This window comes from Sipha flava, unplaced genomic scaffold, assembly GCF_003268045.1.
Source record: "Sipha flava isolate LNK unplaced genomic scaffold, YSA_version1 70_pilon_pilon, whole genome shotgun sequence".
Taxonomy (NCBI): Eukaryota; Metazoa; Arthropoda; class Insecta; order Hemiptera; family Aphididae; genus Sipha; species Sipha flava.
The window spans coordinates 99,145-113,102 of NW_020273610.1; the positions used below are offsets into that span (position 1 = coordinate 99,145).

The 13,958-nt window shown below is 23.4% G+C and overlaps 1 protein-coding gene and 1 long non-coding RNA gene across 2 annotated transcripts in view; one reads left to right on the plus strand and one right to left on the minus strand.

Annotated features, from left to right (window-relative positions):
* LOC112692077 (calexcitin-2) overlaps positions 1 to 13,958 on the minus strand; it is a 149,915-nt gene that overhangs the window by 32,175 nt on the left and 103,782 nt on the right. Inside the window, exon 2 of the mRNA XM_025566618.1 lies at positions 5,725 to 5,830. Within this exon, the coding sequence (XP_025422403.1) occupies positions 5,725 to 5,785 (61 nt within the window). The 5' untranslated portion in view covers positions 5,786 to 5,830. The remainder of the gene's footprint in view (positions 1 to 5,724; positions 5,831 to 13,958) is intronic.
* Positions 802 to 4,786, plus strand: LOC112692078. The gene is made up of 3 exons (XR_003149379.1): positions 802 to 1,079; positions 2,787 to 2,915; positions 4,684 to 4,786. It is a non-coding gene; the product is annotated as an uncharacterized LOC112692078 (long non-coding RNA).

A 13,958-nucleotide genomic window follows, 5' to 3' on the forward strand; every position in this document is an offset into this window, starting at 1 on the left:
TGGTAACCACTAACTCAACTTTTTCACTATCATCAATGCCTATCATGCACTGAAATACACAGGAGAAATTGTCATACAGTCATACGCTGACCCGAAAATGATTCTTAGGTTTTGGGTAAGGTGGGTTAACTAGACTTTTTCCAAAAAGTTTTTATTTACAAAACCATCATATCATATTGATTAAACTGCAATTTTTACCAACTTCATATTAAAATAATGTTCAATGATTTTCCGAGAAACATTTACTCTGCCCTTTCTTTACACTTTCATATAGTTATTTTTCACGTATTTAGCATCTATTTTGTTGAAAATAGTATATTACTTTAATTTACGAGTATAATAAAAAATACTTTAATAAAATATTTATAAACATTCCGTATTATTTTGAATGAATTATATTTTAAGCCCTTATAATCTTAACCTAAACTCACTGAGTACCCATCAAAATTATAATAATTTAATTTAAACATATTTTAAATATTAAATGTTTTTGATCTCATTTAAATTTGTCGTAAACCAAAAACGGAGTTATGATTCTTGGTTGAAAAATATTTTACTAGTTGACGTTCCCGGAGATGTTAAAAGCAATATTATTTAAATGTTTTTGATATATGTTAATCAATATTTAAATGCTGTAAAAAAAGTTATTGAAATAATTTAACTACCATTGTTATAAATGTATTTGAGTATTACTTAGAATACTTTTAACACAGAAAATTATATGTACCTTATATTAATTAAAACTATCCTCAAAAACCGTATTATCACTGCTATTAGAAAAAATCAGTTAAAATACACTTGAGATACTACTATGTACATTTTGTTTTACTATAACTAATACTAAAGAACTAGAAACTGAGCATAATTTGGAATAAAAGTTTCATTACTTATTCCGGTCGTCTCAAAATATAGTATTACAGATCACTGAGCATTGGAACTCACGTACAAGCATTTGTTGTTGTTTTGTCACGGAAATAGGGATCGTACGTGATTGACCCTACACTGTAGAAGTCCAAACCAGACCGAGTATACTCATACTACGTTCCTCAGTCACCGGGATGAAATTATGGGACCGAATGGTAAGTCTATGAGCATGCTAATTTCTACATCCTATGCCTGTTTCCTGGACATGGGCCAACAGTGGAATAATGTGTTTGGTTTTAGTTTTTGACTCTATTTCTGAGAGCGGAGTCATTTTCATTCCGTAAAAAGCTCACTCACGGTTCAGAAAAGTTAGCATGTTTTACGGTGATAATGTAGGTAAAATTTTTTGTATTTTGCCGATTTCGGACAAGATTCTATATAACTCATTAATCATATTTGTGACATTGCTATTTGAATTTGAAAAATTCGTTTTAACCATTCCGAGTGACCTGGAATCAATATTACCATTGCCAATGGTAATACCTAGATAAGGCTTTACTAAATTGTGAAAATGGTGAAGTCTTTAATTTAGTTTAAAAATATATATTTTGATTAAAAAAAAAAAAAATTTGTTATAGGAACATCGGATTGACTTATGTAATTTAAATTATTTTGAAGCGATAATATACATATATTTAATGTCATAAAAATAATATTTTATAGTTCAGTATGTGATATGCATTATATTTCATTTAAATTTATCTTTTTTTATTTGTTAATAGTTTAAAATAAAATTAATAATATTATCAGATAAAATGTTACCATATAAATAATAATTAAGAGTATTTATTTTTAGAACTATGACACATATGATTCAAATGATAATTGTTGTTAAATTTATTTTAGTTAAATACTATTGGAAACGTAATTATTTAGGGCTGAGCCGTTTTAAACTGCTTTCATATTTTTAGAAATATGGTGAACACGTTTTTTGGTCAGTATTTATATATTGGGTAGCAGTGAATATGATTAATTTCGTTATGTGTTATACTTTGATACTAGTCACACTTTACTATATTCATGTGAATATGTGACTTAAACTTTATCTATCTCAGGGATGGATAACCAATAGCTTTAAGGCTGAATATAACCCTTCGAATTTTTTTTGTTTAGCCTGTAGCCATCAAACCTTGTTTATAATTTAGTGTTTTGCATGCGTGTATAGTTAATTAATATTACTTGACAAGAAAATTGAGATAAAATAAAAAATGTTCTTCGTCGACTTGAACGTTTGACATTTTTAAAGATGTAATTTTATTAATATTGTATTAGACATATGGTATATTGATTTCTTTTTTTTCTGAAATTTCCTTAATATACTATTTAATAATATAGTTATATAGTAATATATTCTTATTTGAAATAATTAACATAACATTTTTAATAACTATTGTACTCGTAATATAAGTAGATTTATTTGAAACATAAATGTAATTACCGTCAACAGAAGGAGTAAATGTAATAATATTTTGCGTTATGTGAGAATCAAATTAAACAGTTAATCATCAAACAGTTAAATATATGGTGTATACAGATGATGATAAAATAAACAGTTGTTTAAATTAGAAGGCTAGTAAAATGTATAAAACTAATGATGGCTAATGAATAATGGAAGTGGAGTGAAATTTCAGAAGAAGATTTGAGTCAGAAGTGAAATAATCTAGGAAAGATAGAAATAAAAAAAAGGTGTAGTCTGCTAGAGAAAGGGAAGTGCAGTTGAAAATTAAATGGTTAAAATTGTAAATTCCTCATATGGTTGAGTACATTGTAGAGAATAATTAAGTGAAAGCATGACAATATATTGGTTTCTTCTACTATGTTGTGCTTTATTCATTATCATTGTTATGTTTTATTGTTACAAGGGACTCAATAAATCAGAATTCTCTTTAAGTCTCACAAATCACAGTACAGTCATTTGAAACCAATGGCATATTAATTCTAGCAGTCTAGGAAAGAATTAATGGTTATTAATGTTGTACTTTCGAGACAAGGTAATAATTTAAATTACTATCATTTCTAATGGTTAGGTTGTTTTACATTTTCGTTATATCATTTGGATTGCTTCATTCATAATGATTGCAAAGTTTATGAATAACAGATATGTTTTTTTGCATATAAAGTTAGAACCTTTTATTTATGAAAAGATGATTAATGGGAATCATAAAATAAATTTAAAAGTTTTTATATTTATTTTTACTGTATTATCTAATGTATTGGTTAGTTTAATAGTAAAGCTTTTTTTAATGAGCCATATAAAAAGTCGTTCTTTATTTTAATATAACATAATTCATTTGTTGGGAAATTACTTCGAAATTTAAATATCTTTAAAAACAAATAATTAGACTCAACACAGTTTAATAATAAAGATAATCGTTACATGAATTTTTTTTTATCTAATTTAAATTTTTTGAAAACCGTAGATCAACTTTCTTTATATTGTTTGATTCATGATTAAAATTATTTAGTTGTGTAGTTGGCACAATAATAATTATATTTATAACCATAAATTAAAATTTATAATAGTATACTTAGTCGAGTTTAATATTTTTTATAACTATAGTGTATAGTTGTCGATTTTAACTTCAGAATTTATTTTTTATGACGAAATATTTATATTTCATATCTGTGACAAGGTGAAGAAATAAAAATTTAAGTGTTAGACTGTTTAAACATGTTTCAATGTTTCACTCATAAAATATTTTCTAATTATGTTTATAAATCAAATATTTATGTATATTATCTTTTTTAAACAATTATCGATCGACGATACATTTAATACCAAATTAGTATTTAAAATTTATATTCAAGTACACTATTTTTTAAATTGCACTTTAATTAAGGAGTGATATAATTAGGACCAGTATTAGAAATTTAGTCACCCGGTGCCAATTTATAAATATATATACATAATCGGAGAGAATTTATATTTGTACAGTACACTATAAGTTAAATTTATTTATACTAAAAATGTTTCAAAGTGGTTTGCAGTAAAATATGCCAGTAATAATTGATATTCTACTTGTATACATTTAAAATTATCAGAGTATTTATTTTATGAACTTTATTAATCATGCATTTTTTTAATACCATTACGTTAATATTAAATGTTGTTTAAAGGTTAGTCTGTAATGTTGGATTAATAAAGAAGCTTAATAGCTTATTTAGGTCCTCTTTATTTTTCAAGTTTTGTGCATAAATCTAAATTTATTTCTGAATAATTGTGGAAAAGTTTAAATAATAATAGTAATAATAATAATAATAACAACAACAACAACAATAATAATAATAATAATAATAATAATAATGTTTGAATTAACTTGTATAGAGTTAAATCTGGATTTAATAAAATTATGTACATTGTACACATTTTTTTATTTATAATATTCCATATTCCATTACATTTTCTTATCGGAAATCAATAGTTTAAAACAGAAATACGCTGGAAATTACATGTCAAACAAATAAATTCACATTTTTTGGACTAGAAATCATCGAGAAAATAGTGACTTAAGTTATGTATTTAATAGTGTTCTATAGATTATTACCTGTATTTTAGAATATGACTAAAAATTAATTATTATAAGACAAAAATTATGATAAGTTAATAAAAATATAAATGATCACAAAATATTTGATTGTCCACCAGATTAAATTATAGTTTATTTCCTATTTATTTTAATTATATGATGTCAAGAAAAATAATTTATATTTTTTGTAAAATCTAATATCGGGCCATTTTTTTTGTCTTAATGATTGCAGTTGAAAACGGTTTTATTTGTGTCAATTTATAAAAGGATTACAAAATTAAAATACCAAGAACAGTGAGCTGGTTTTATTGTTCCCTATACAACTAGGTAAGAACTTTTAAATAACTGAAACTATCTTTTAAATCGCTCTTATTTGTATAATTAACATATTTATCTAAAGTTTCTTCGATAGCATGTGACATCCTTTGAAATTAAGTTTCAATATTTAATTTAACGTTTTGTCAGTATTTATTTTATTTTTTGTCTTGATTGTTAAGAATAAAATATACATTGGGAATAACATTTTAGATTCAAAATATTGTAAATAATTGATTTAATTTTATTTAAATTAAAATGGAAATGTATAATTTACTAATTCTTAATATGATTTTTTAGAATGTATTTGTTTCTTAAATTGAAAATATAATTTTTTTGTTTCTTAAATTGAAAATATAATTTTATTTAAAGTAATGAACATCATTATGACAGATTATACAGAAAGTTTGAAAATTTTATACGCAGTAGAATTTAATTAAGAAACTATGTCCATAAATATATAAATTATTTGCATATAATATTTAATTTAATTTATAGTATTAACAGTTTTATCAATTATTGCAATGTTAAATAATTTTAACGCCAAAAAAAAAAAACTTTCGAAATATTTATGAAATATATTCACCGTGTTTCTTTTTTTTTTTTTTGTGAATAATTTGAAGATCTTAAGATTTAAAATATTTCATATTTATAATGAATTTATTATATCTTCATTAAGTAAAATATTATTTTTAAATTCTGATGTGATAAATAAAACGATAAAGGTAGGTAGATAAATAGATTTATTGTAAGTATTTCTTTAATATAATAGTAATATAAATTGTATTTTTATTTTAAATTTAGATATTTGTAAGGTTTCTTTGAAAATATACGAATTTTTGTTTTTTAGGTCATGTTGTTTTAAAATTTTAAAATAAATATTTTTATGCGGTATTAGATTTAAAATGATGCTGATATTTTTGTAACCTAATAAAAAATTAATAACAAAATCTCTTACCGAAGAAGACGTTGAAGACATACATGAGCTTATTCTTTCTGAACTGTGAAATCGAAGACATAATTGTTTGCTTTTTGGAGTTTTCCCTGATATTCAAATTGTTTATCTAGAAAAGAAGAATATACTAATTACTAAGTGAGAGAACAAAATATTGAAATATATATAAGAAAAACATTTTTAGTATTTGGTATAAAATATTGGACCTGAAAATTGTAAAATGTATTATTTTTAACATATTAAATATAATTGTGTAGTTTTATAAGAGGATTTAGAATTTCTAATGGTATTTAACTGATTGAAAAATTCATTATTAATTTTCATTTTATCTATGTGTCATCAATGTTTACATAATATATATATATATATTTATGGTATAACCAACAATATTATTTTATATAAAACCAATAATTGTTTGGAAATAATTTAATTTTTTAGAAATTATGTAAATAAATAATTTTAGTGAATATTTTATGCATTTGCGATTATTTATAGTGTTTATGTTTAGTATGTATGGTTAATTTATCCAGTACCTATGTTATAATATATATATTATTGTCGTATATCATTAATATTACAAAGCATGATACATGTATTAATCTATTAGAAAATTGAACCATGTAATTATAAATTTTTTTTTACTTTATAGAAATTTTTTTTTTTTAATTTCAGTATATAGTGAAATAAGTTTATAATATGAACGGATTTAAAACTATGTTTATTAAATTTAAATCCACTATTTTTAATTTAAATATACATAAAAGAAAAGTTGGAAATTTAAAACAAAAATTTATTTGAAAATTTTTAAAAACCGATCGAAAAACCCAGAATTCATGATATGATCGTTTTAAGCAAAAAACATTTTAATAAATCTTAAATGTACTTTTAATATTAAAAATAAGATGTACAATAACTTGATATTATATTCTTTTCGAATACTTAAGAAAATTTTTATAACTATAATTATTTGAATATAATATGTAATTGTGGGAATTTTATCTTCAAATTTTAATTCATGGTAGGTGATTTAAAATTGAAAATATTCAAAACATTTAAAAAAAAATATTTGAAAGTAACAATAAATTTGTATAGTCGGTCGTTTTTTTTTTTTGTACATAGATAACGTTTTATAATTTAATATAATCATGATTTACTCGTTATTATTTGTATGATTTATCATACATAATTTTAAATATCTTGATAAAATATAATAATTGCTTAAAGTAGTTCATATTTTTTTTTCTTTTGAGTTGGAGAAAAATAATGTATATATAACATACTGTATAGAATTTGAATGGTATAAATATAATTTATTTATGATTTTCATAAATATACATGTAAATATATGTTTAGAAAATCAAAGAAGCGTGTTATAGTTTAAAAGACGAATTTGATTTATATCGATTGTAACTCATTAAATATGATTCAGTGTAATTTATAATACAATCCGGGGTGAATATGTTTAAATTTAATTTGAGATAAATATGTATGTATGTATATATATTTATACGGCTTTATAAAATTATTAATAAATGTTTTTCAATTTATCATTCGTGAAATCGTAAGATATACTAAAATTATAAATTATTGATGATCCCATGAAATGTATTATCTTCTAAGATATCTATTTTCACTTTTTAAAAAGTAAGTTTAAATTTAATAAAATCATTAAGTCAATATAACATATTTTAAGGTACAATATTTTTATAAATTTGTTAATAGTATGTAAATATCGAGATAAAATATGGAACCAAAAAGAAAAAATAACTATCCTAAAATTAATTGAATTGAAATAATTATAAATAATATTTTCATGTAATTGAAAAATTAGCAATAAATTATTTAAACCCGTTGAGAACATTAACAGTCAGATGGTTTTTGATGGCCCTTGATATAAAAAGTTAATTTTGTAAGTTTCACACCTCACACGTTCAAAAGTTTTTATACTAATGTTAAATTCATTAATAGTACTTTGTCATCCAAAAAACAAAAAGTTTCGAAAATATTATGGGAGACGCAATGTTTCTGAGTTATACATTTTACAACAGTCGCCGGATACGAGAACCTTTCGAATTCCGTCTGGCCTCTCAGGGTATATGTTTGGACATCCGGGTGTTCAAAACTTGTTGGAAACTGAATTTCGACTTTTAAGTTGACAAAAATGTCATCATGTATTTGCGTACGTAATATATAACGAACAAATTAATAAAAAAATAATATGCACCCTTCACACGTTATGATAGATTAATTGTATTGATTCTACTAGGAGTACAAATTTGAAATTCAGCATATCATGGCGTAATAATATTAACATTGATAAGAAACGTAGTGAATTGAAAACGTTGTAATGTGATGAAATATTTAGCAACACGTTGTACTAAAATGTTCAGTAGTTTCTGCTCAAGTTTTGAGGCTGTTATAGAAAGGACAACTTAAAAAGTAGTTTAAGTTATCAGATGCCATTATATTTTTAATGAATAGCAATTACTAGCAGTAATGAAAAACGACAGCATAAAATATCAAGGATTCATAATTAGTACACTTAAAGTAAATATAGAGGTAATATAATATGATGTACATATTTTACGAAAATAATAATTATATTACATATATAATACAGTATATATAAATATGCAAATATTGATGTAATTCTAAAAAGTATTTACAATTTAAAACTAAATACGTAATGGTTAAAACCATTTAGTCAAGCCACTCATATTTTTATTATTATTGTTTCTCAGTGCAAATATAATAAAATAAACATTTTTGACGTTGAATTACTCCTGAAATATTATTTTTATTAATTTATTATAATTTTTTATTTATTTATTTATTTTTTTTGAGAACGTTTTAATAATTTTCATTAAAAAAAATACTGAAGTTGTATTTCATTTGAATACATACTTCAATTGTTAGGTATTAAATTTGAAATGAATTTTCTGTACACATTTATTATAACTTTAAAAGACATAAGATGCAACATCATTATGAGAAATAATATATTATTTTGAAATTAATAAAAATAAGTTTTCTCTAGAAATATGACATATTACATTATAATTTGACTAAAAAAATATACTTTTTATGTTAAAATATATAGATTTATCACGGTCAATAATATCACAATCTTTCATTATTTACTTCTGCAGACACTTTAACCACTTTCCGCCTTATATCTATCATTTTCTTTTAATACGACTTCTAAACAGTAACTGTCCAAACTTTAAAATAGGGTTTATCTATTTTGTCCTGGTCAATTTTTTTACGTGTTTCTCCGTCAAATAATTTATTCCTTTCCATCTCACATCTTTTTTCACTTTATTGGCAACACTAGGTATGTTTTCAATGGATACGGTCTGAATAAATAATGAGTAATCGGGGTGATTTTTTTCACTTTTTCCTGTACCAACGAGCTAGTCACGTAATTCCTTGTTTTTGTTTACATTCAATATCCTCGTTAACCTTTTACCTACAAAGAACGTTTGGTGTATAGAGAATTTTCGGAATTTATTTGCAGTAAAGGGATCAGAAAATAATTGTAAATCGTTCTCTATATAGAAATAACCATTTAATTGTATAGCAAAATATGTTATCTTAGTATAGTAAAAAATATTTTTAAATAGTCCAACAGAATTACATCAAATGTAATAAAAAAATATTATGATAATTTTATGACCAGTAATTTATCCCACAAAAGTATAATTTAGGAAATTTAAGTTATTATAAAAATAAATAAATAAATAAAACTTAACCAGGAGTATTATTATATTTCTAAAGTACGACTGGTTTCAAATTAAAAATATATTTATACACTAGACTAAGCTTTTATTTATTTATTTACTTTTATATTAATTTATAAGTATAAACCATTTAATAATTTTTAATTTTAGTTTTATTTTTTATTGTTTTCATTATGAAATTTACGTATTGATCTGTAAAGTAGAGTGCAGAACATATTATTTTATTCTGATGTATATATGATCTATATGTTTCGGGATATAAATGGTTTGGCGATAACTTACTAACTATGGAGATGACTTTTATTTTGTTCATATAATATACAAGGATTTAGTATAATACACAAAAAATATATTAACTATTCCAATGATTTTCAATGTGCTATAGAACTCATGTCCCATTGGCTAACTATACCCGTATCTTTTCCTCTAGTCAATCTTTATAACATTTTAAAGTCTAAATCCAGTTTCAGTAATTCGAATAATTCAGATTATTATGAATAATTGTGTTATACACTTGATCTTTTCTCCAAGAGTGAACTAAACGACCTCATTAGGGATTCAGATTTTCCGAAAGATGCTTCGGAACTTTTAGCTTCAAGACTTCGAAATTATAATTTATTAGTACCGGGTAATCTTTTTTCATAAATCATGGGGTGTATTCAATATTTTACTCAAAAAAGACCGATAATTTATTGTAAAAATATTTCCAATTTGATTAATAAATTAGGAAATATTGAATACCAGATAATGAAAATGTATGGTGACTGTATGTTAATTCTAGTAAGCTAAGGTTAAAAGGAGTTTTATTATATAATTTATAATTGATTTTCATAATTATTGTTTTAATATTAGTTCTTACTGTAAAATACTTCAAAATGTAAACCTTATATTGCTCACACAACAGGGCTATTACCCGTTTATCATAAATAAATAATTGTAAACCTGTCTTTTATAAACCTGTGTAATAATAATTGTTGGTCTTATTATAAGATATTGGTAAATAGTATTACTATAGTGTTTTTAATTATGGATTTTTTGTAATAATCAATTGTTTATTACAACCATTTACACAGCCAAAAAGTACAATAATATTTAATAAGTAGCAGCTCATAGAGTATTCAAATTCTTAGTAACATTTTAACAATATTAAAAAATAAACTAAATTTATTTACCATATAACAACGTAAACACATTTTATTCTAAAGAAATTCTTATAAGGTGTAGCATAAATATATTTATGTTACAAAATATTTTAACGAATTTTAAACTCCTTTAATTTCATACGTCAAACTAAAAACTCGAGATAATATGTACAAATTAAATAAAGACATGAAATACTTATCTAGGTAACTTTATTTAATCCATATTTTATTAGAATAATATTCCAATAGTTCTATATTTACAATTACATTTTCTGAAGATCAAATAAAATTAAATTAAAATAATTCATATTTGTTTTTATAACGTGATGTAACGGGAAACCTATGAGTATTTTTTCAATCATATAATTGTATTTAGATTACCTAATGTAATATATATTTTTATACATATGTAGTTTTCATACGAACTTAAGTAAAATATTTTTCAAATCGTTTCTTTAAAGTTCTTACTCAGTGACGAAGTGACATATGAAAAGCTCTTTAGATATTAGACATATACGATTCCTGACTGCCTATGTAAAATTGGTGTAAGTATTCAGATTTCTTAAACAGTTACCACGCTCTCCTTTTTTGCGTACTACTCTAATACTTTTTTTGTTACGATTACTTACTCTTGGACTTTATCAGTTCAATACATTTTGGTATGGCTGTTGAGGAAATAAATATTGTTTCGCAAATAATGTTTATATTATTCCGACCAAAGAATGAGTTTTCCCAATCTGATAATACTCTCGAGTTATCATCGACTTTCTTTTCAACATACTTTTACACGAATTAATGTTGATGTGCATCGTTTATAACATGTCCGAGTAAATATTTTCATATAATAAATGTGACCATACTACACACGGTCATGCACGACAGTAAAAACGCAATTATTATTAATGATTATGTTATTCATATTTTCTATCCAATAATTCAATGCAGGCGTGTACACAAAAAATATTTTGGGGTTTTTTTCATAATTATATAATCTATTGTAACGTGGTCGGGGATGACCAGTTAAATATATGATATTCAAGGAAGGTTTTCTAGTCCTTATGAATATATTATACCGTAGTTCGGGAGCATAAGAGGAAAGATCTTGATATTACAAATAAATGTAGATTGATTTAGTTTTAGTTATTATTTAATATACATATATAAATTAGACTTACGGACTATGGAGTTCAGCTACCTCGGACGAACTTGTGGCAGAACTGCCGCGACTTAATGTAATAACATGTAAATTAACGTGATGTCTACTCAGCAATATCCATATTACATGAGTAGACATTAATAATATGTAACAATCGTTACATTACCCCCCTCCTTTTTGAACTTACATCTATACAATTTATTCTAAATTTTTTTTTTTTTCAAATATAAAAACATGAGTAAGTGAACACTGTATGTGTGATTTGTTGATGATGGTCCGATTGTTTTGATATTAAGATGAATGATTATTTCTTAACTTTGCTCGTCGATTTGTTCCACCATATAGTTGTAAAGACGGTATGACCGACTTATGATTTTAAGGATGAGGAGAAAATTACCTCACCGCGAACTCCTGGCTGATGTTCACAGTTAACAACATCAAACTCTGCAGTTTCTCCGTCATCACGTTGATGAAACCATAGACGCATTTGGACCATCGATTGTCTATTTGTTTTTATATTTGTGCTCACTTACCCTTTTTTACAATTTTTGGACATATAGCATAATTTTAATACAAAATTTTTTTAAATGGTTCATTTTTTTTTAAACACACAAAAAAATAGCTTTTACAAATATATCATCCAAACAAAAAAATACCTACAATTTTTTGACATATTATTTCAAATAATATTTTGGATAAATATTCTCTCATTTTTTTTACAATTTTGTCATTTAATATAATGTTTTGATACTTTATAATAGTAAAAATAAATTTAAATATATTCCTTTTAACTATTTAACTATATTTTTAAACACAAAATAATTAGCTTTTACGAATTTATCATCCAAACACAAAAAAAATTCATACAATTTTTTTGACATTATTTTAAACAATATTTGGATAAATATTCTCTCTTTTTTTTTACAATTTTGACATTTAACATAATGTTTTGATACTTTATAATATTACAAAAAAAAAATTTAAATACATTCCTTTTAACTATTTTTTTTTTAACACAAAAAAATAAGCTTTTACGAATTTATCATCCAAACAAAAAAAAAAAAAATACATACAATTTTTTGACATTATTTTAAACAATATTTTGGATTAATATTCTCTCTCTTTTTTTTTTTTTTTGACATAACAAATGAATGAATAACAATGTCATTTTCGAGTTAAAATAGTTTTACCGGTAATCGACATAGTACTATTTCAACTTGATTTAAGATTTAAAAGGTTAAGAAAGATGACAGAGAACTTTGATTTTTTATTTCTAACTTCATTAAATACATTAAGCGACAATGAATTGACTAAATAATCAATGGCATTTTTTCATTTATTCCAGTCTGATATATCATCAGACTTTACTAGACAAATATTATGTATTAGAGATTTACTTGTTCCACAAAAAATCAAATCTATTAAAGAACTTACTTTATATGTCATAAATAACAAATTATGTACAACTTTCTTTGATATCTTAAGTGCTTTTATAATTTATTTAACTTTACCAGTAATAGTAGTATCAGCAGAAGGATCGTTTTCAAAATTAAAACTGATAAAAAACTATTTGCGAAATAGCATGGGACAAGATCGCCTGTCTAATATTGTAGTGTTAAATATAGAAAGAGGGGTTGCTGCAAAAATAAAGTTGGATGATGTGATAGATACATTTGCAAATTGCAAAACAAGAAAAGTCAACTTTTTAAAATAAAATTATCAAAGAAAGTTTAAGTACCAGATATAATATTTATATTTCATAGTGTTTTCAATTAATGTTCATTAAACTAAAAAGTCAAAATTACGTTTATTAATTAAATTATGTATTCATCTTTTATATATTTTGATTGGTATACATTTTAAAAAATATGATATTAATTTAATTTTGATATGTTAAATGTTTTATGTTTATGAAATATAAAGTATCATACCTAAATCTTTAATTTTTTTTTAATATTTTTACACATTTAAAAGTTATGAAATCGTTAATTCCTATGTATTATACTAAAATAGTAATAACTAAATTATTTATATAAATGTATTTGAACTATAGGCAAAGATAATAGGCATTTAATAAATATACTATACTTAAATTTATATATTAATATGCATGTACATTTTATTTGCACATCTGAATTGTATTAGATTATATATGTACTTATATCTTACTTTATATCAACTGTCAAGAGTTGATTTTAT